The sequence below is a fragment of the Poecile atricapillus genome, chromosome 2 (genome assembly GCF_030490865.1).
Source record: "Poecile atricapillus isolate bPoeAtr1 chromosome 2, bPoeAtr1.hap1, whole genome shotgun sequence".
NCBI lineage: Eukaryota > Metazoa > Chordata > Aves > Passeriformes > Paridae > Poecile > Poecile atricapillus.
The window spans coordinates 10,711,931-10,736,460 of record NC_081250.1 but is presented as its reverse complement, the minus strand read 5'-3'; the positions used below and the strand labels follow the sequence as shown (position 1 = coordinate 10,736,460).

General features: G+C 38.5%; 1 protein-coding gene across 2 annotated transcripts in view; it reads right to left on the bottom strand.

Moving 5' to 3' along the window:
• Positions 1-2,598: 2,598 nt before the first annotated feature.
• WDR37 (WD repeat domain 37) overlaps positions 2,599-24,530 on the bottom strand; it is a 45,035-nt gene continuing 23,103 nt past the window's right edge. For both annotated transcript variants that reach the window (XM_058832236.1, XM_058832237.1), the window contains 6 exons: positions 23,038-23,114; positions 21,044-21,281; positions 20,392-20,533; positions 8,034-8,168; positions 7,250-7,364; positions 2,599-5,747 (listed from right to left, as the gene is read on the bottom strand). In XM_058832236.1, the coding sequence (XP_058688219.1) occupies positions 5,616-5,747; positions 7,250-7,364; positions 8,034-8,168; positions 20,392-20,533; positions 21,044-21,281; positions 23,038-23,114 (839 nt within the window). In that variant the 3' untranslated portion in view covers positions 2,599-5,615. The remainder of the gene's footprint in view (positions 5,748-7,249; positions 7,365-8,033; positions 8,169-20,391; positions 20,534-21,043; positions 21,282-23,037; positions 23,115-24,530) is intronic.

Here is a 24,530-nt window from a genome sequence, read left to right as displayed (position 1 = left end):
CTTTTCCCCCAAAATGAAGGACATAGAAACCAAAAAGACTAATTGAAAAAATTCAAAGGAATCTTCCAGTTGTTTCTATTCTAGGCTCTAGCCATAAGCACATCCCAATATCCATGTTTCCCACTGAGCTCAGTCCAGTTTTCCCCTTTGCAGGCTGGCCCTGTCCTGCTCCCATCTCTGCTTTCCCTTCTCCTCACTAAGTCAGAGGCATTCACTAGACATTGACTTCCCAGCATTTATCCCCAGCTGACCAATAAATTCCATCTTTAGACATGCACTCCTCTGAACCACTTTGTGTTTTCTTCCTACCCGCCTCCCTCAGCTGTCCCAATTTTATTCCAGTTTCTCATTCCCCTTCATTATTCTTCCTCTGTGTTTCTCATCAGCAGTCCAAACACTTTCACCACAGACATGCCTCTGTGTTTCTCAAATGATCTTAATTCCTTCTCAAATGCTGGGTCACCACTCTTGCATACACCACAGAAGCTCCAAACTAAGGAAAAGTCTTCCTCCATAACTCTTCTGCATGACTGGAAATCACTGCATGCTCCTTTCCAAAGTCTTAAGTCACCTACAACATCACTGCAAGTCTATTTTCCCTTGTCAATTAAGGTGCACAGACTTGATTCAGCCTTCACTAACCCCAGGCCATTAAAGCATCCAGCCTTCAGGCAACTTCCATCATTAAAAATTTTCATCTGAACAATTAAAGAAATTATGAAGACGAAAAGCGCACATTGAGATCAGTCAGTTCTCTCCTCCCAGCACAGGACTGCTGGATGGTTTTGTTTCATTGGTACAAGGCTTTAAAATAAAGATGTAAATAAATTTGTTCTGCCCTAGGGAGAAGAGAAAGATCACAAATACAAGTGGGAAAGGAAGCGCACAAAAACGATGTTAAACTCAAACAAATGCTAAGTATGACAAGTTTGGGTGGAAGGAGGCAGAACTGTACAGTTTCCAACAAAGTGTGGTTGAAATGAAGCTTCAAGTGGAGTCAAGCAACACAATTAAAATGCAGTGGTGGCATTCCACTGCACAGCAGTTACTAACCAGGCTGAAGCTTCCATTTTCAAAACAATTCAAGGCAGAGGCAGGACTTTTTTTTTCTACATTAACTCTCTCCTATTGTATATGCTACCACTGACACTTTGCACCATTTCCATTTTCCTAGAGTAAGTCTGAAGCCTTGAATTCCAACTTCTACATGGCATGCTGAACCATGCCAGAAACTCCCCAAACCTGTATGAGGCATCCATGATGCTAATTCAGGAGCTTGGGATCAATGCTGCAGATGCTCACCAGCCTCAACCCTACACCTCTGAGAAACAGCCCCTCATGGTAGTACTGAATATTCTCACTTGGAGGGCATTGACAAGCAGCACATCTACAAAATCCCACACTGCTCCAGTATAACACCTCTCCCAGTTAATGGTATGTTTTGACCAGGATTTACAGTCTGAATTAAACAGGATTTCCTCTGTAAGCTCCTGCAAATTACTTATGTTCAGAAAACTCTGACCTGTGAGAATTAGAAAAGGTAACAACACTCCTTAAAAATAAAATATCACAAGGCTGAGTAATTTTTTCAGTGACATACTCAGGTCTCAACAGAGCATTAAATAAAATTTCTATGCCGGTCTAAAGAGCAAACTATGGTGCATGACAGAGTGGTTCTTCTGCAGCCCATCTTCAAGTTTAAACACAGACACACTCCTGAAACTACTAGTTGTGCATGATATTTACTCACAGGTTTAAAACAATACTAGAAATACTAAGTTTAAGTCAGCTGGCAGTAAGGCCTGATTTGGAAGCCCTCAGCCAAAATCAACTAAAGCCCAGGATTTGGCATTCTATCTCAACCCAGCCCTTATGTCAGTTGTGCTACCTTGGAACTCCAGTCCCTTGTTTTTGGTCCAAATCACCAGCAACTCTGATTAATTCCAAATGGGGATCCTAAAGCACATTGAAGGAGAATAAGGTACACAAAGCAACATCCTGCACTTGGGACCAGTCAGGACTCTGCCTTGGCTTCTGAAACCCAATGCTTTCCACAACAAAAAGTGCTTTAGGTTTTATTCCAACACTACACAGCTTTGGTGTGAACATGAGTGCAACAAGCAACCAACCTTTGACCTACAGAAAAACTGAGTTTTCTTCATCAGAGTAGTTTTGCAGTATCTTCGCTGTATTCTAAATGTAAAAAAAAACTTGTTTCGATTTCATTTTAAAATGTCAGTTTGTAAAGAGGGGCGAAAAGTCACGTGGAAACTTTTGCATAATCTCCATAACAAGATGCAATTACAATTTTTTTCCATACAGAACAGGAGAAGACATTACAAATGCACACCTGAACACCCTTTCAGTCTAGATATTTTACTGGCAGCATGACCATTAGTGCTACAGAAAACCTACTGTAATAAACAGACTTGGCCTTCCTTTCCAAACTAAGCTCATCAATGCCTTAGAAACAAACTTTTTTTGTTGAGTAGAAAAGAGTGGAAAGTGAATAGGAAGATCCTTTGACTACAAAAACCTGAAATATTGACATCAACAGCAACCTTAATGCAACAGAGAAGAACAGCAAATTGCAAAAAAAAATTGTTAAATGTTTTAATGCATTTTGAATTGTAATGAAGAAAAACATTTTACATCTAAAAACAAATTAGCAGAATAATAAAAAGTGGTTCCACATAACTTATAAATTCTTTTTCCCAAAAGGTAGTTTTCACAGATTTAGGCAACAAATAAGATGTTTCATTCCAGATCTTTCTGATTGTAAAGTATACACAAACTTTGTGAAAATTTATGTGCATTGCTTGAGAGAAAGACACAGAAGCTTGGTTTCACCTGGTGATGAGTTTTCTGTGAAATTCTGCACAATACTGAAACTGTAACTGCAACTCTCCTCCATTTAATGAAATGCTGGACATTGTTCAGTGCTGAAAAAACACTCTTTAGAACATTTAGAGCCATGAAATGTTTTCCACATATTTAGTCAATGTAGTATTATTCACTACTCCTGCTCATATGTTTTGCTTCAAGGGGAATGGCAGTTTGGCTTACCCTTCAGTACAGTATAGAAAACTAAACTGTGATAGCTCAGTGCTCAGCTGATTTAAGTATTAGCCTGCTCATAAGAACGTGGCTCTAGCACCTTGTTTGGTTGATTCTTTTCAAAATGAAACCATGTAATCACCCATTTCTGGTGCCAGAGGATGGTCCCTCTGGTGATATAAAAAGCTTGCAGCAATGATGATTAAACTGCATAGAGTCCAGTGGTTCTGTATTACATATGTATGAGATAAGCTTCGACACTTTAGTTTAGCAGGACCAAAACCAGTGACCCTCTCCTCTTCCTCAGGTAACAGAGGAGAGCCATTGCTCCAGATCCTACATGCAGGCCATGCTGGAGAAACTGCTTGTACTGGCCAGACATTTTCCTCTTTCTTTAAAAACAGCATAAACCTTTGTAAAGTTCTCTCTGTTACCAACTAAAAGAAAGTGAGTCTTGTTTTCTTAAGGATATAAAAACTGTAACCCAACATCAAATGGCTTTAACCCAGAGTAACAAATCCAGGAAGAAAAAAAAAAAAAAAGTGAAAATAAACATTGTCACCATCATTTAACTCTTACCACCAGAAGACTTAAAACTCTGCAGCTGCTTTCTGCAACCTCACTAGTTTTAGTATTTAAATTACTTCAGCACAGTTGTCCATCTTGTATCTCAAGAAAAAATCCCAAATCCCACAAAGAAAAAAAACAAGGGATCACAGTACTCTGATGACATGTACTATAAAGCCACTACAAATATTTTGAGTTTCCTTAATGTTATAGCCCAAAACTATGTTTAGGACCCCTGTTTTCCTCCCATTCCTCAATGATGCATTCCTTATCCCATTCCACTGTACTCCCATGCCACATAAATATAAGTTAACAGGAGAACCAGTTAACACATGTCTTAATGTCATTATAAACAATGCTGTAGAGGACATGAGCACAGCTGTAGTTGCACAGAACCATGATGATGAGATAAAAGGCTCCTAATACTTCTGTCAACCCACCATGAACCCCAAGGTTCCCACTGTCAGAGTGCACCCTTCCTTACCCCCACCCTTCATCTTACACTGTGATATGTCAGACACCCAGAGGCAGCATCTCCCTTTAGCCAAAAAACAAGTGTCTGTCTGAAGCAGCCTTTCCATTCTTTCCAAGACACCAGCTGCCACCTTCATTTACTGACAGCAGCAGCGTAACACCCCACTGCCAGTACAGAACCAGCTAAACGCAGTGAGGAGCAAAACCAGAGTAATATCATTTGGGAGAAAGAAGGGAGAGCTATGTTAACTGCCCCTTTTGGAACAGGACAGGGACTGCAGCACCCCTGTCGTGGCTGAGAACAGAACGGCGACAGACGATGCTGACTTAGTGTATTGCTCCACTAGCTTTACGTGTTAACTATCTGAAGGATCACAAGTAGTATGATTGTCTTTCCTCTCCTGTCAGAGACAGAACTTCAGCCAGAGACCAAAAGTGCTTTTTTCTAGGCTACAGAGAGATTTGATGCATCTTGACTGACATTCATTTTTGAGGTAGTACTCATTTACTTTGTATTGCTGGCTCAAAATAAAAATATGGGAAGTGAACACAATTAAAAGTATGCTCACTGTAGGTACATAAACAAAATCATCAACCCCCAAATAAACTATTTCCTTTCTGGACAGATCACCAAAAGGAATTAATCCTTCTTACAAAGGTTAGCTCAACCACATTCACTGGTAAAGTCAAACTTTCATAAATGGTTTATAACAACAGCTATAAACTAAAGTGCTTCAAAATTTGCTTGACTAGATTTCAGTGATTGGAATTGTAATATTCTGGATTTTTGCTAATATGAAATGTGATGAGGTTTCAGAATCACTTTATATAAGAAGGGCAGAATGAATCTTTTCCTTTTTTCAAAATAAAAAGTACAAAAAAGATTACAAATAATCCTGGCAGTCTATACTCACTACAAGTTGCTTGCATTTTCCTTCTCAAATCTACTATTTCTCTATTAACCAGAGTAAAAATGGAGTTGAAGTTGCACTATACGGCAGCACTAAAAAAAGTATTCAAATCAGATGCAAACAAGAAAATGTTTACAATCATACAACTAGTGAAATTCACACTTCATTTCAAAGTTTTAGCCCTGCAGATTCCTTTTAACACAAGGCAGATATGTAGAGTCATGGAAAAACGTAACAGACTGTATACACTCTCTACAGTAATTACATAAGTTTCACATTTATGTCACAAATGTAATGCCCTACTGTGTAACTATTAAATGCTAAATAACTTATGAACATTTATGTGCTCTACACAACAGTGAACATATTGACCAGTGGATGCCAAAATAGAAAAGTTCATACACAAGACAAACTAATTTTTAAAAAATCACATTTCTCTGTACAACCCATGCAAACTGTGCACAATGTGGTAACAAGAACAACATTTGCTCAAGTCTCCCCTCTCTCAAGGAAGAGCTTTTACAGCGACAGCAGACCAGTGTTCAGAAAAGTCTGCCCAGGTGTAGAAGTCCACGGCGACACAAACGCAGAAACTCTCTCAGCATTTCACTTCTCTTGTAGCAAAGCGGGGATGTTGATGTTCCAGCCGATGGCCTGACGGTCAAACCCACACGTGAAGAGGTTGCAGATGGGATGGTCCTCGCACCAGGCGGAGCAGCAAACCATCCTCCTGTGCCCCTGCCACAGCGTGGGAGACAGCGCCGTTACTGACACGGATTTGGGAGCTGCCGGGGCAGCAGCTCACTGCAACTCAAAATGCAACCCTGCCAATCCTCAGCCTACTCTTTGCAAACAGCCCTTGAGAATCCTAAATGTCTTTGCTAGCTGCCATCTGCAAGGTAAAAGTCTCCATAATGATGTGACTCCTTAGCACCGGCACTGCATCCGTAAGGACAGATACATACAAAAAGGTGCATCAAAACTTTTCAGTTTTCCAAGGTCTGTTTGCTACCTAGTTACATTTTCTTTACAAAAGCAACTCAAATTTTGATTTTAGTGTTTTTATTTATAAAAGCAGTCTTAAAATAAGGAACTACTTGCTGGCAACTACTTTGTAACAAGCCTGCAAGACTAAGTGTCCACATCGTTCATAATTCAAGAAGGATGATACTGCAGCCGGAAGAATGTCATACTGATGAAAACAGTTCAATAGCAACAAAAATGTCCAAAATAGGGTTCTGACCAACATTCAGGTTAAAAAAATAAAGGCATGATTTCAGTAGTGTCAGCCTGAATGGAACTACTAACTAGAAAAAAAGACATGCACACACACACACAAAAAAACCCCTCAAGACTACAATAAATTAAAAAAACCCACCTAAATTAGAAAAAAATCTAGAAGAGATTAAGCAAGTCTTAGAACTCCTTCCTAAATTCTGTCAAGAACTGCTGAATCAATCCCAAAAAAGGCCTATTTATGTGACATAATCCAATTAATTTCACTTAGTCTGATTTGCTCCATTAGTGATGCTTGCCATGCCAAATAGTGCCATAAATGCACAAAACTTGGTGGCTGCAGCAAGGACGGTTTATTACATGGTAGGATGTATCTAGAATATTTGTGAATAAGCCATTAAAAGAAAGAAGAAAAAAAACTTAAAAATTGAAATTTATCACTAAATCACACATGGTGAGCTCACAAAACTGACCCTCGCTTTTTCCCTGTTTCTGTGTCACAGAACCACAGAATGGTTTGAGTTGGAAGGAACCTTAAAGATCATCTGATTCCAGCCTTCCTGCCATGGGCAGGGATGCTTTCCACTACACCAGGTTACTCAAAGCCCCATCCAGCTTGGAATATATAAACCAATTAGACACTGTGTAATTAAAAAAAAATATCACCATACATTAAACCTCACAGTGAACCATTTTCTGATACAATTCACATTGAACACATCTGAAATGCTCTTACACACTTTTTCCATTTCATAGGGAAGGCAGATATATGTTTCATTTTAGTAAGTGGAAAAATCATGATGAAATTCACTTGAAACACCATTTCTAACCCCAGTAACAAAGTTTAAAACATTTCATATTGGCCTGTTGGTTATTTTTAATAACTAACAGCACATTTATTCAGAGCAGTGCTGTTCTGCATTTGCTCAGCTTTAAGCTAGAGATACCAAATGCCACTGTTAACCTGGCCTGAGGAAGGACAGACACACGGAAGGGACAGGTACCTGTCTGTTGCTGCGAGGGAGCCGTGCCAGCCGCACCCCTGACATGTCGAACAATCGAACCTGCCGGTTGTCGTGGGGAAGGGCGATGATTCTCTGGCCAACACACACGTTAATCCTGCGGAGAAAGAAGGGACAAAAGGAGGCTGTGTGGGAAACAACGAGCCTGGCAAATAGAAACTGACAGCACAAATTTAAGCTCACGGGAAGGGATGCAGCTGAATTTTTCCTGGCTAGAATTCACAAATGGAAAGAGAAAAAAATATTGAACCATTAAGGCTTTTGCTATTGCACTGGATCTTTGAATAGCCTTAACATCTGAATTTTTTTAAAGAAAATTGTTTAAAAGCAATGTGCTTACTGAAAATTAATGTTGATCATGCCCGCACTTTATAAAACCATTTCAGACCTTTTTCAAATTCTTATAAATCTCAAGTTTAATTTCAGGGACAAAAAATAAATGTATATTTAGTGAATTAACGGAACAGACTATTTCAGTTGAAAGGTACCTGCAACAATCATCCAGTCCAGCTACCTGACCAATTCAGGCCTGACCAAAGCATAAAGCATTATTATTAAGGATATTGTCCAAATACCCCTTAAATACTGAAAGGCTTGGGGTATCCACCACCTCTCTAGGAAGCCTGTTCCAGGATTTGACCACCCTCTCAGGAAAGAAATGTCCAGTCTAAACCTCTGTGGCACAGCTTTAAACCATTCCCACATGTGAAAGAAATTACGAAGTAATTAAGAAGGCATGAATTAAGCAAAGCAGAGATCTGCTTACCTGTTGACTGCAGAATCTGTGCGGATCGTTGCAATAGGAGACCTCATGTTTTTCAGATCCCAGACTTTTACTGTACGGTCATCGCTACCAGAAACAACATTGTCTCCCACAGTGAAAACTGCAGATGTCACAGTGCTAAACAATCAGGAGAAAAGACAAAGATGTTAAACTCTGTACTTCTTTATTAAACTAGCATCTGATTTAAAGTTTTACTTTCTGTTCCTGTGCTTCCTTTAGCATATGCAGCTTGCCTTTTTTTTATAGCAGAATAATCTGAAATGTTAAAATTCCAAGTAGTTATTTATGAATAAAAAAATATTCTTACAAGAAGCTATGACATTTAAGGTGAATAGGGCTTGACTGGCCCAAGTGGTAAGAGAAGCAGCCCAAAAGTAAAGACTCACTCTGGAGGCATCTTTCATATTCCACTGATTCTGACATGAGTTAAACAGGCCCAGTGTTGAAACCTGAACTCACTTTTGAAGTTCTACTCTGTCCAGCAGGTTAACCACACAACCCCAACTCAATTAGTAGCATAGAGTACGAATCTTCTTAAGTGATTTGAAATCAGTAACCAAGCTTTTCTGTCCTTCCAAATATTTCTGTAGAACTATTCCAGACATTTTCATTCATTCACTGCACAGACTCTAAGGAGGTCCCAAACACCTGAGATGTAGCTAAAGCTATTCTGTACACACATGAACTTGTAATCTACATACTGAGTCCCCAGTATAGCTCCACTACCAACAGCTACAGCAATCCAACAATCTCTAATTGTGATTTCTAGTCCTGTTTTACAAGCAGCTAAAGTCTGACAGTCAGATAAAAAACGGCAAGTAATAGTAAGAAGCATAAGCATACAGTTCTTCAGATTTTACCTACTATACCTAGAAATGCACAAGGGCAGTCAGAGAAAGACCCATGAGAATATTTCTAGCAATTGAAAGTGCAACATATTAATTCCAGAAGCTATTTTATAAAGAATTTTACTTCAGAATTTTATTATCTTCATATTTTACAGCTTCAGATAACAGTATATCATCAATATATTAGGTTCAAACTATTTTCATAATGGTTCTATGATTATTTTTAAATATTTTTACCTTTATTTCATATTAACCAATTAAAAGCCTTTGTACTACAATTTTCATCATAATTGTGTGAATTCCCAACTCAAAGCCAGTTATTTTCTGCCCCCATAATGTACTAACAAAGCATTTTTTTCTCTCCTTATAATCATTAGGGAAGGCTTCTCAATTCTGTTTCTACAGATTTGATTTAATGACCTATCTTGTAACTTGGGTCATGCACATCAATTTCTTAAAATTTAGTAATTTTAATTTAAGTTGTCAGTTGTTACTGTCACTTTAGTTGTTCTGCAGAAATTTGAATTCATGTCCTATCCAAGCTGCTGATTAAGATTAGCACAAGCCAGGTCACAATGGACCAGTTTATGCAAGCCTCTTAATTTAAATTGACACCAAATTAAGTTTTAATTAGGATGAAGGCCCACTTTATTCATGATACCAAGTTTCCTAACACATTATTAGAGTGCAGCTATGCCACCAGGGAGATGATTACAGAAAGAACCAAGAGGTCTTTGACTAATCTTCTGGACTTTATGAAGAAAAAGTCAAAAAGTTAAAATATACATGAAGGCCACAACTGCTGAGTCTCTTTCATCAGGCACCTTCTTCTTTGGGAAGAAAACTCATTCATGCAGTCAAGCTGCTGCACAATACAGCTGGCATGTTCTTACCACCAAACTTGTCTCCTACCAGCCCAAACTCCTTTAAATTTACCAACATCTGCACTTCTCACTAGTTCTTTACACAAAGAAGCTCAGAAAAAAATTTCAGGCTATCACTAATCTCTATAGTGCTGCAATATACTTGAAGCAATGTTTATAAGTTTAAAATTCTCTCTTCAATCTGCATAATTCGCACACACATTGGGAGACTTCCTAGCACACAACAGCATAAAGCAATTCAAGTCATAGAAAATGTCGAGGTGAGCGAATATACTGGACTTTAATATTCTGCTGCCAACAAACAAATCTGATCTGTTTTCCCATCATACATTTTATTCCAATTACGGCTGGAATATTTTGTGAAACTGTCTTAAAATAACACTCCACTTTTGGGTGCCTTTTTTCAAAACTTTAAAGCGCTTTCCAGCTTCTTTGATCTCATATTGGTTTTGCTTTATCATTTATCACTTTCAAACATGGTTAAGTTCCTCTGATCACATAAGGTTCTCTAATCCTTAGATTTATCATTTTTAAATGAAAATATTCAAAACTATTGCCAGGAAAACAGAATGCCAACCCCAGGTTAGCTCAATCCTTCCTGCTCCTCCAAAGACTCTCAAAAGATAACAAAATCCTTTCCAGCTTAACTTACTTTTAGAGCTTAACTGTTCAGATATTACTGGGTACACCAAGCAAAAGTTTGTAAAATAAAAATGCAATGAAATTCTGCTGTAGCTCTGTGGAAATAGGGCAGGTAATAGAAAGGCAAAGGAGAAGCTGCTGGTCTGTTTTTAGTGACAAGTCTAAAGGTGCTTAGCGGTCTTAACCCTCCATTCACCCTCAGCTTGGCCCTGCAAGGCCCTGCAGGCTGGGACATGCATGATTTGCAAGAACATAGGACTATGAAAACAATCTTTTACATAAGGAGCTTTGAATTTAATGGCTAAGTAAAAAAGCACTTCTGACTGAACCCAGTGTTTACGACCAAGGGTTTTGGGCCCAGTTTCAAAGCAAACAGTGTATGGATGTCTGCATAACATTCCCTGTTTACAAAAATGAAGCATGACCCTTCTACGGGAAACACTCAGTTCAATTCTCAAAGATATCCCATTTTCAAAATGAGATTGCAAGGCTTGAAGTTTTAACTTAACAACAAGTCCAGAAAGGCCAAAACAGTATCATTCTCACAAACCTGACAGCTCTGGGAACAGTTATCAGCACTTCAATCATGTGAATAAAGACAGAGTGTTTTTTTGGGGTTGTTTTTTATTATTATTTTAAAGTTGAATATAATGAGTTCATATTTTAAAAAATCACATGCATCTATATTCAAAAACATGCTCAACACTACTGACTTAAAACACAAGCAAGTGCTGCTTGCTCACAGATCTTATGCAGTACAAATTACATTCTGTCTCCTCTGATACTCCAGCTGGGGTATCTCTTAATATGACAGATGCATTTCAGCAATTTTTTTTCTTGGTTCTGTGCTTGTTTTTGTTTTTTTACTTAAAACAAAATAGTAAGAAAAAGAAAAGCCACTTTCTGTGTATAGACTAAACCAGGATTTCAGCCCAGCTAAAGGGGAATGGTGAGAAGAAAGAAAGGGACACAAAGTCTATGGGAAGAAAGAAGTTAACAGAAGCAGCCAATAAACAAATAACCTTTCAAAAGTATTGCCTCCATAACCCCATCCATATCACAAAAATTAAAAGCCTTTTTCCTCTATTTTCATGTGGTTAGATTTAATTTTTGTTTGTATTAGTCTTCAGTTTGTTCTAACCCAGATAAAACTCTGGTTAACATCCCCTTGGCTAAATCAATAAAAAGTGTAAACAAAAGATCATCAGCCCCTTTGTTAATTGAATGCTAGAAGACATTAGATTTTTAATAACTCAAAAAGATGACAGGTATTGTAGGACATTAAAGAAAAAAAAAAGGAACAAGCAAAGAGGAAGCAGTCTTATGACACTTCAAACTGTGGGTCCCACAGGGAGTTTGGTGTGCTACAACTATTCTCCAAAAAAGCTTCAGCCTCCGCCAAACCCCAGCAAAACTCATTTATCTTGTCATAGGGAGCAGCCGAGCGTGTACTTCCAGCTGACAGCGTGGCACTTCCTCACCACACACCACTGCCTGGCCTCGAACATCCTGCTCCCTCCGTGGGTCTCAATCACCAGAAATGCTGTGGTGCTCGCACTCCTCATTAGGCCGAACAGCTGTCTCCCCAGTCACACTGAGACACAAAACTGCTTTGCATAACAATCTGCTGAAATTTCACACATAGGGGAAAGGGGGGAAAAGAAAAAACGTTGAAAATGTTGGACCATGAAATGCTGATGCAGAACTCTCACTGGCAATGCACCAAAAAAGAAGTTAACACTGTTCTTTCCATTTTGATTTGCAACCTAAACTGGGATTTACCATCGAACTGGGGGACAATACATTTTCATGGCCTTGAACGGGCATATATATGCATAAATCTGTGTGTGGAATGAAAATGGACTAAACCAGAGCTTTCAGATGAATTTATTCAAGGTAACTTGAATACATACAATTATCTACAGTTGTATGCAAGCAGCAAAACTTGCGTGCTGAAATATGCCTCTCATTTTAAGTAGTAAAATTGAGAAACAAAACCTAAAGGAAGCTCAATTTGGTATCACATTTTCTGGACAAGTTTCCTTAGTTTTAGGGGAACAAAGTATATCCCCACATCAAGCAGACTGAGAGGAAGCCAGGAACTGCATTTAAAACCTCCAGATGTGGACAACCCCACTGCCCATCTCAACAGGAGATGGCACTGACTACAGGAGGCCCAGGTAAGGAGCGCACCATTATCTCCACACTGGAGTGCATTCAGGATTCAGAACTGCGAAAAGCACTCGACTCCAGGAAGAGCTACACACATAATTCCACAAGTCTGTCTGTGGATTTATCTCCAAATATCAGCAGAGCTTTTTTTCTCCAACTTAAGGAACTGTAAGAGAAAACCATGAAGGAATTACAGAATCACAGAATCATTTAAGATAGAAAAGACCTCTGAGGTCATGGAGTCCAGACTACAATCAAACACCACCATGTCAACCAGACCATGGCACTGAGTGCCATGTCCAGTCTTTCCTTAAACACCTCCAGGGACCATGATTCCACCACTCCTGGACAGCCCATTCCAATGTCTAATCAGCCTTTCTGTGAAGAAATTCCTCCTAATGTCCAACCTAAACACCCCCTAGCAACTTGAGACCATTTCCTCTTGTCCTGTCACTGGCTGCCTGGGAGAAGAGACTGATGTGGCTACTACAGCTCCTTTCAGGGAGCTGTAAAGTGCAGTACTTTGATAACTCCAAGCCAGTATCAGGTTGGGGGAATGTTAGAAGAGAAAACTCGGAATTCAAGCTGTGCAAGACAGAAAGGAATGATAACTTAGATGGGCTGAAGGCATGTAAAACCTGGCCCTAATCTGTCCTGAAATAGATCTATGAAGAAGCACTCAGCATGGGAAGTGAGGCATAGTCAAAGCTGGATCCCTGAGCTATCAGTTATTAAGGCTGCTAAAAACTCTAAGAAAACCACTGAATTCTTATCAAGCCCTATTACATCCATGTAGTAAATGTAAACCAAAAGGTTTTGTAAAAATGTTCAGAAGCACTAGAAGCGTTTCAAAAAAGCTAACCCTAGAGCTTCAAGCCCAGGCCATCATCTTCATTTAAAATACATTCAACACGAAAATGTAGGATTAGAACAGTGTGTGAAATGCAACTTTGGAGCCTTTTTTCTATGAAATGCAAGAGGAAAAAAGTCCCTCAGCACACAAAACAAGGAAGGAATATTAACAGCAATATCAGAACCACCTAGTTAATCAGTGAGGCTTGGGGAGAAAATTGAATGTTTCATCAGAAAAATTTTGCATTTCTTACAGAAGCTAGATTGAGATATCCACACATGGGGAATGCCTAAGGCATTCTTTGATGAGAAACAACAGAAAAATGATAGACAAAGCATCACTAAAGTCATTAATAACTGAAGCAAGAACAGGACTATCTTGAAAAGAACAGATGTGTTAGACTGATCAAACACCACTGATAGCATCCAACTTGATACACTTTGTTTGGCACAAACAAAAGGTTTTGACTAAAAGCCCAAGCACAGATTTAGTCAAAGTTGCAAAGTCTGCATTTTTAGGACTACATCTACACATGCTTTAACTTCACTAAGAAAGTGTGGTTGGATAAGAATACATAGCAGTGACCTTGTAATATTGGGCATATCTAGAGTAAGGCTGCCTCCCAACAGGGATGTCCAATGACATTGCTGCCTGGAGAAAAGGCACTTTTCCCCCTGCCATGACCTGCTCTTTCAAGAACAATATATTCAAGATAAACACAAATAAGGTATGAGAATTAAATCTTGTAAACCCAAGAATCTGAGAAAGCCAGCTGACCTTGGCAAGCCCAAGTGTCCACTAAAACTAAAACAACTACTAGTCTCTTGAAACAGAATGCCATTTTGACATTAACTCTCAATTCACTAAATGTCAGAATTCAGCCCAGCATCCTAATCAACAGCTGCTTAGTAATTTTTATATTTTTAATGCAGATTCTTCAGCAAGCATAGGAGTTGGAAAACATAAAGTTCAAAGAAGACATATTTGCAATTCTCTAATTTCAAAGTTCTCAGGATGAAGCACAACTCACAATTCAGCTGCACATTCAAAGACATACAGGCAGCAAATGAACAGGAACCTTCCCTTCTGGTCTCTTAGAACCACACAAGCAGAATGAAAGGAGATGGAATATGCTGCAGTCCAAAAAAGCTATAAGCTCTTTATAAGAAATAACATAAGATCCAAGAATAGCATTTTTTTCCCTGCCTAGAAAGTAGCACACAGATACAGATTCCACAGCTATGAACACACATTCATGCTTGATGCACTAGCCTAATTTAGCCACAATGATCAGTAAGTTTTAAAAGTAAAAAACAAACTTTGTAATTCTTTGGGGCTAGGACAAAAGTACCCACTCCAATTTATGGGGGTTTTAAAGCCAAAAATGCATTTAATTGCCATGGCAAGGTGATGCATAACTATATACTGAACAACCAAAAAGGATTAACAAAGGATATTTACTTAAGGAGAGCAACCCAAAGCTACTTCTGAAGACATCACTTTATTCTTTGAAGGATGGTATTTGCAAGTACAGACTTGGAAGCCCTACATATTTTTTTTCAAGCATTTCAACTACTGTGTACCTCTGACAGTCACTAAAGGAAACAAAACCCCTTATTATTCACCAAATAATTGTTCAGCTGCATTTGAGTATCAATATACTTCAAATGTATAGCAAAATCTGTAGTTTAAACACCGCATATGAATCCACTATCTAATAAACATTCTGTTGCCCATAGGGGATTAATTTATTTTCTGTGTTACTAAACTGTCAGAAAAAATGTATAAAATCTGTGAAGCACTGGCTAGACCTGTATAGACTAAGACTTCTTTTTTTTTTTTTTTTTAACTACATATGGTAAACATTTCCAGCATTAAGATTTTAGAAGGTTCCACACATCAAGACACATCCCAGCACATGCAGAGTGCTTAAAGGGACAGAAAAACTCATCAAGCAGATATTCAAGAGCATGTCAACACCAGTGTTACTCAAACAGGCCACCATGCTGGGAAAAGCAAAGCCTTCACAGCTGGGACAAGATGGGCTGTGCAGGTGTCAGCAAAGGCAAGCACAAGTGAAGTGGAATGAAAGATGCCAGAATCATTTTGCTCCACAAAACAAAACCTTAGTTCAGTTTGAAGAGCTCTAATCAATAACCTCTAAATTGAATAATTTCTCAATAGGAGAACAGCTGTTATTATCAATCATGTATTTCAAAGCAGTATCTGATTGAAAAAAGATACTGGGCTATGAGTCACCAGCATGATTTTTGGAGGCTTTAACTCAGGAAATCAATTTAGTTAACAGGCCACAAGTTAGTGCCTGGATTATAACATAACTGTAATCTTTTACCAGGTCTCTGTTAAACTCTTCATATGGGGATGTGACTGGGGATTCACAGCACTAGTAAGACAAATTCCTATTGGTGCAAATACAGAACCAGGCGATAAAAAATACTTGTATTTAAGCAAACATCAGTGTTATTTCCACACTATTTCATATTTTTTTCATCAGTAAAGAATAAGTGAGATGAACTGGAGGCATGGAAAACCTAAAACAGTATGTGACAAGATACTTTTACTACTATGTAAGCAGGGCACAGGCAAATAAATCATTTATTGAACTGAAATGGTCATATTTATACACACACATGCATATATATGAAAAAAGTAAATAAGCAATGTTTACAGAACTGGAAACTTCCATGGGAAAATACAACTTCGAAAAAGACCCCAGCTGAATGCAGATTTGAAGGGCAAAAGTACTATCAATGTACTATATTTAGTCTAGAAATGTCAAAATATACTTAGAAAAATACTTTGAGGCAAAATAGGTAACTTGTAAATACGAACAGAAAATACAAGAAGAAAATACAGGAAACTTCTATAATTTCACATGAAACAAAGCTCTTGAAGAAAGAAAAATAAAAGATGAATCTGAAGCTAGACAGACTAGGGAGGCACAAAAAGTTAAACAGAGAAGTTAATTAAACACTGCAACAAGCAACATACAGAATTTGCCAAGAGGTAAGTTGAAATCTTTACCATTGGAACCTAACATACAGTCGGGAATTCTAAAATTACCTCTTAATTCAAAACAGTTATCAATGCAAGCAGCTCAAGACGGGCAGATTGCTCACAACAATTTCTTCTGGTCTTAATGGAAGAGAATTTATTTTCTTAAACTGTCTCAGTAGCAGATGATAATATTCTGCTTTTAATAAAGCTATGTTAGGACACCAAAATAATAAGTGATTTCTTAGTCCAGTTAAGCTACAAATAATCTCTCATAGATGATGACATCCCAAACTTTGACATACAGGACAACGCACTGCGACTCTTCATTTTTTGACATCAATTAACTCTACAAAAGCTTTATACACTCTGTCTGTAACAGGATTCTTTAGCCTCTCAACACATCAGCATCAGCTTTAGTTTTAGACGATAATGAGCCGTCCCAAGTACACCATCAGTGCGGCTCATTAAGGCTAATTAAAGCAGCCGAGCTCGCAGCGCTGCCGCCGGGTCGGGCTGGGCCGGGCGCTCCGCGGCGCGGTGCTGCCACCTGCTGGTGTCCCGGAGCAAGGGATGGGATGGAACGGGGTTTGGGGGTACGACACAAGAAACAAGGAGCTCCGGGCTCGGGATTGAGATGTTTGGCATCTAATTATATTGGCATAGCGCATTAGGAGTTGATCTGGTGAAAAAATAGCTGCTCTCTGAGCGCCAGACTCATCAGGTGCTATTCAGCCAGAGGGTGTTAAAACTTACGCTTGAGGACTTTAAATCATCGGTGTTAACAACTGTAACATCCAATTTATAGACCCGATCCCAAGGACCTATCAAAATACTAAATACTTGGCAAATTATTCAAACAGACATTCAGAAAAGCCAAAAAAAAGAAATAAAACAGTTTCTTCTGTGCTGCTTAATGTGAAGAGATTGTTGAAGTGTTGATTAGAGGGTAATTTAAAAATATTTTGCCAGTAGGCAGTACAATAAAAGAACAAAAATTAAATTCCTCAAAGTATGTCTCAACTGCAAAAATATCAACACCTCATCTGTGCTCTATCTGCAGTTGTCAGTGAAACACCTTCTGTAAGGGAATTATCCCTTCCACAAATGAGAGACCTCAGCAGCCCTGGCCACTGAAAAGTAGAATCAGTTTTGAGACCATTAAATTTAGGGTGTATTTGGTGAAAAAGCCTATGTCAATATTAAAAACTCATACAAAGTACAAAATAGAGACAGTTGATACAGCAGACAAACACAAATATGAAGATGATTAAAAGCTAGAGTAAGAGCAACTGAAGAGGTTGCACAAGGTCTATTCCATTCCTAAAAAATAAACTCTCTGCTAGTTTATAGGTCTCAGCAATAGAAGCCAAAACACCAGCTAGTGGTTTTTACAGTATGCACCATCACCCAAGATCAGCATCACTTAGTCCCAGCAAACATATGGGAAAACACAAATGTCAGTCTTGGTCATTTCTCTAAAAAAACATCCTGAGACAAAGCAGTTAATCAGCTTGGGAAAAAATGCAAGCGCCAATGGATACAAAACCTTACAACTTTATATGTCTGTCATGGGGGGACTTTACCTTTAAGATAGCTTTGGAGCTAAGGAAGTTGAAGCTGCTGGTGGCTGATGGGAGTCTTTTCTCCTGACCAATTATCGGTCATTTCTAAGAACTGACAGCAGTTTTGACCATTAAAAAGTGAGATCAACTTGTGAACACCCCCTTAAGATGTAAAGTCAGAGCTCTCTTGTTCTCTTTGTTTCCTGCTTCTGACAAGGTAACAAGGCTCTGTCTTGGCCTCCTCACCCCCTCCAGGCCGGACAAGGCCGCAGAGGGCGAAGGGGTGGGGGGGGAAGGAAAGGAAACGGAGCTGGGCAGCCTGGCTTAGTTTTCAGTTTCTGCTCCTGGACTGAAACCTGACACCATGAACTCTTGCAGCTTTTCCAAGACTTTAATTCTTTTACTACCTGGATAAAATGTACAGATTACTCCTTTTTCCCAGAGAGACAGAGAGAGAGAGAGAGAGAATCAACATGAAGAAGACATCATAAAACCACCAAAAACAGTGAGGAAAAGAGTTAAGTTTTAGATGGGGAAGAGAGAATAAGGAGATGCTTTATAAGCTGAAATATCTTTCTGTTAAAGCTATGGAGATGGACAATAGTGGTTTGAAAAGACTCCTTTAATTCATGACAGAGTATATTGGGAGGAATGGAGTGTTCAAAGTGTGGATTTTGAGCAAAAAGTAGAGTAATTGTGATACAGTGAGGTGCTGGAACAGAGTGAAGCGAAGATTTGAAGCCTTGGGGGGCAATGAGAAAACTGTTTTCCAGGGAAGCTCACAGAGACAGATGAAGAGGACTTTTGCTTTTGAATAACTCATCCTTAAAAAATGACATCCCTAGACTCATGGCCCATACACACCTCAGAGTGATGTGAAATGGGAGGAGTGAACTGATGGCAGATTTCCAGGCAGCTGGCATCAGGAAAATAGAAAGCTATAACAGAAATAGTTTTCTCGTGAGAAACTCCATAGATTAGCAGAAGAAGACTTCTGTTTCTCTACAAAGACTGATGAAAAGACTGTAGCAGGAATTGGGACTGTTTTAAACACCAAAGTTCCAAAGTTTTTTGTCTCTATGTAGTCACGTGTACGAGAGAATGGTTAAGTAGTGGGGGATAAAAAGGTTTTCTGGAAGTTTATTCTGGTGTTTTTATTCTTGTAGTTTTGTTAATAAACTTTCTTTATTCAAGTTTTAAGCCTGTTTTGCTCTTGTTCTAATCCATATCTCACAGCAAGAAATAAGTAATTTTTTTTAGTTACTGCTTTAAAACCACGACAATGACGTTCTAGGAAAAGCAGTAGAAGGTTATCAAAGTGATGAGATGAAACAATTCTAGGATGTAGGCCACAAAATCAAGCTTCCTGCTCTAGCAGGAGAAGATGGCCATTTAAACTAGATGATTGTGAAGCATCAAGCAATTTCTCAAGCTCAGGAGTTCAAGGCAGAAGGGGTTAAAGAGGTTTTAGTTTATATATAGGCTAGTCAATAGCTGAGAAAATGAAAAAGAGGTTACTGAAACTCAGTCATAATGTAAATTGCACATTTGAATTAACAAAAGACAGAAACGTGAATAAATACTTGGGGTTTGTATTTTGAGGTAGGATTAACAGTCATCTTTTATTCTGAAGAAGGGAGGTGAAATTTTTTCTGAAACACTCAAGCCCAAACATTCACAAGTCAAGAAAAAAATTATTTCCTTGGGTAAAGTATTTCCAAGTTACACCTGCATTTTCCATGTATCAGAGCTCCAAAAAACATAAAGTTAAGTAAACACCAGAACATGAATTCTCAGGACTACATTCGTCCACATCCAATAGTAGTCATTATAATAACATTAAGCCTAAATCAGTAACTAAAAATGTTACATCAGCATCACTGTCCCGACAGGCAATCGGTGCCTGTACTTTTATTTCTTATTTTATGTAAAAATTAGAAGCTTTTAAGAGTTAAAATTAATCCTTTTTTATCCACTGGTTTTAAAGGAGTAACCTTTACTTCACAGTGAGTATCAAGACAAGCAGAGGCAATCTGCTTGATCTACTGCATAACAGTAATAACCCAAAACTGCAAGCATAACCAATGCCAAAAAGAACCTCATACCTTAAATCACCTTGAATTGTAACAATTTTTATCAAGACTTACCATATGAGCAATAGCACACCAAGAGCCTTGACTGCTGTTTTGGAAATTATGTACTGCTGTGCTACATTTGAAGGAGGGCAATTGGGGGTTTCTGTGAAAATCAGTTTCACAACAGAAGAATGAACTCAGTACCTCAAAAAGCGTACAGGAACAGTTCTGGGCAGATTTGCAACTTTTTGAACTTGTGAAAACCTGTGAAGGAGCTGTCACTTACTCTGTGTGGCCCTGAAAGACATTCACAGAATGGATAGAAGGATCTCTGAAATCCCACAGACGGAAGGTGGTGTCGCGTGACGATGTCACCACGAGACGCTGGGTGGGATGCGTACAACAATGCGTGAGCTCTTGGTCGTGCCCTAAAATCACACATGAGAACATGTAAGGTAATGAAAATAAGACTTTTCATTTCCACATACGCTTGGAATTAAATGCTGATGATTTTTTTCTTTCTCCCAAACAGAAAGGGGTAATGATCATTCTGAACTTTAATCCTGTTACTGCTGTACAAGTTTGGGAATGTATTTGAAGGTAAAAACCACGCTACTCATTTCACATTCAGTAGCATAGTTTATTTCTGCTTAACACACCATAAGCACAGCAAAAGCCTTTTTCAAGAACTAAAATTTGGGTACATTCAATTTAAATAACTACTTTTTCATAGGTTAAATCATAAGCTTAAAAGAAGACGAATTCATGCTCAAGGGATTTACAAGACTGCAATTTTAAAATCTATTATAACACTGAGCAGCAGATAGTACACACTCACATCCTGCTCCAGAGAAACAACTTACTTTTCTCAATGTTTTAGTATCTACAAATAATCCCTCATAAAAACAAACCACCTTTTTTTTTGAGTGAACAAATACCTGTAAGAGAATGGACAAGCTCAGAAGTCTCTACATCATACAGATTTGCTGTCCTGTCCCATGATGCCGTCACAGCTTGCTTCCCCCCAACAAGCCAGTCGGCAGCTATGACCACTCCTTGATGGCTTTTCAGTGAAGTTAATGGGACTCTGACAGTGGGGCAATCACTGGAACCATCTCCATCCCCATCAGGTTCATCTTTATCTGAGATTTCAACTTCATCTTCTCCAGACACTTGCTGTAAAATGCAAGAGAAATAAAGACGTAGAATATAAGGGAAGGAATGTCTCTAAGTTATATTTTTATAATGGTATTATATGGTGTATATATATATATTATATAGCAATATGGTATTGCTTCCCAATCCCCTTGATGTGAATGTGGGTAAACTAATTCTGCTGCATCCAGTCTATTCCAGTACTCACTATCACAAACTTGGTTGAAGGAATATAACCAGTAAGTTATATGCAGTTTTAATAACTCCTTTAACAACTTGCTGATGTGCAGCTGAGGGAACTGGAGTTGTTCAGCCTGCAGAAAAGGAGGTTCAGGGGAGAGCTCACTGCTCTGTACAATTCCCTGAAAGGAGGGTGCAGCCAGGTGGGTGTCAGTCTCTTCTCTCAAGGAACAAGTGACAGGACAAGAGGAAGTGTCCTCAAGTTGCACCAGGGGATGTCTAGGAATAGGGATATTGGGAAAAATTTCTTCACCAAAAGGGCTATCAAGCCTTGGGGAAGTGGTGAAATCAACATCAGGTATTTAAAAGATGTGTAGATGGTGCCCTTAAGGACAAGGTTTAGTGGAGGACTGTGACAGTGCTAGATTAACTTAGATGGACTTGATGATATTAGGAGGTTTTTTCCAATCTAAATGATTCTATGTTTCTGCCTCATTTTAAAATCTCCTCCAAACTCTTTAGCTCTGAGTATCAGTCCCCTTTACTATCTGGTAAGTGTATTACTCTAGAGTTTCATTGCAGCACATTATCAAGAGACTTTTCTCCTTTCAATTCTAAAAGGTAGGAAGCATCTAACAGGACACCATGTTAATCTTTGGGGAGACAATACTTTACAGACATATTTTTATCCATTAAAAATCAAATTATTACAGCAGTATTTGTCTGTTGATCAGTACACAGTCATCATGCAGTGCTGATGTAAACTGGATGTAAAATAAATTATTTTGCTCATCATTACAGATTATTCTCTGAGCTCCACTTACACAAGGCAAAAATATCTTTCTTTAATAATACTTGGGGGTGGAAAAGACAACATTTGTATTTTCTCTCAAAATGGAAATGCCAAATCAAATCAACTGAATCAAAAATTTTCCATTCAGAAATCTGATATTAAACAGTCAACTCTTGCCCCTACTCAGCCTACTGAGAAGCTCATGCTATAAACTGTTTTCTTCACAATTTAGTAACAGTGCTTTTAAGTAAAAAAAGCATTTGACAGGCTAGAATAAATACTGACTAAATAAAGGCCTAGGGACAACAAGATCAGACAGTGTGATGTGTCCTGTCAAGGGTTGATTAGGAATCAATAAAGACTCAATCAAATAAATGCCAAAATTACAAGCCTTTACCATCAGTTTTCAATCCACAGCAACTATAGATAATACAGGTGCCTCAATAAGTTACACTACAAAAACATAACCGGTTTAAAAAGAACTTCATTATAACAAATGAGAAGTTATTCGGCTGTTCATTTACAGGTCATTTACACATTTACTACCTTGAACAAAAAAGTCAATTCACCTGCTTGAAGCTGTAAATTCTATCCTGCACCAAATGCCTCTGAAAACATGAAGTCTATTTACAAAGAAAAGCTGAAATACAGCTGTTAAACTAAAACCTTAAATTCTCACCTTTGGTAGTCCTGAAATCATGTAATTTTTTTAATTATGTGTAAATTTAACATTCAATCTTATAAAACCTGTATCTGATGAAATTGCTGTGCAATTAGTTTAGTTGCAGCAAGCTGATGGCTTACATTGCAGTCTGCAGTTGGCTGAGGTGTAGGCAACTGTACTATGTATCTCCAGATGTGAGCTGTCTGGTCTCCAGATGCTGCACAGGCGAAGAGAAGCAAAAAAAAAAGAAAGGGAGAATAAATAAGATTTTTTCCATGGGCAATAAAAACCAGCTTTAATACTACATTTAAAAATACTGTCTAAGTTGCATCTTTTCCTAACAGACACCATTATGAACTTTATGGTAAGCAAGTCTTAACATCTCAAATCTAACTCATTATGCAAGATATAAGCAGCTTCCAAATTAGTCACTCCTACAGTGAAACCTGCACTTGAATACTACACATCAGAACATGAGTCTCACTGCTGCTCAATATGTAACATTTGAAGAAGGCATTTAATACATCACCAGATATTCAGTTACTGTTTCTAAAAATACTAGGATTCTTTTTCCAGTGATTTCTTCCATTAAATGTTTTTACCATGGTTTTAATGAGAAACCCAAAATAGCAAGTGTGAAGCTATTCCTCTTCTGCCTTAAACAACTCAGCTTAACTAGTAGCAGTTTACAGCTCACAAGGCACCACGTGATTTTAACCCCATCTGTTTTAAAATAGACTTTATTATTAACTCATTATTAACTAAGGACAAACTCAAGATTGTCCTTGCTATGGTCAGAACAAACATATTCTAATCCTGCAGGGCTACTCTTCAGCCACTCCTCTCCCAATTTATACTTGTGCTCAACATAACTCTGTTTCACCTGCAGCATCTGGCATTAGAACTTCTTAAATTTCATCCCATTAATCATCACCCAGTGCTCTCACTTATTTGGATCCCTCTGAAAGGTCTCCTGAATGTTACAAGAATCACCAGCACCTCCACTTTGTTTGTTTGTGGGTTTCACCAGCGAACTTGCTAATGATGCATTCATCAGCTCCTGCATCCAGATCACTGATAGATCTATTGAACAGGGCCAGCCCTAGAACTGATTCCTGAGGAACACCACTGGTGATCCTTTGCCTGCCAGATGCCCCATTTACTACAACTCTTTCAGCACTGCCCTTCAGCCACCTGCCCACACAGCACAGCATGAACATCCCACAGCTGGACAACTTGTCCAGAACAACACTATGAAGAACAGTACAAAAACCCTTACTAAAAACCAGAAAAACTTAATCCACCACATTCCCTTCATCCACTAGGCAGGTGACTATCCTAGAAGAATGTCAAATTCATTAAACAGAACCCTCCCTTTGTGAACCCATGCTGACAGTGCCTGGTGACTGCATTATTCTTTAAATGCCTTTCAGCTGTACCCACTATAATCTTCATCATTTTTTCAGGAACTGAGATTGGATTAACACGTCTGTAGTTCCAGGGGTCCTTCTTCACCCTTCTTGTAATACTGGAGTAACACTAATCAGAAGGGACCTGTCCAGACTCCCAAGAGCTTTGGTAGGTAATCAAGAGGTATCCTGCCACGACACCCACTAGTTCTTTGAGTACTCTG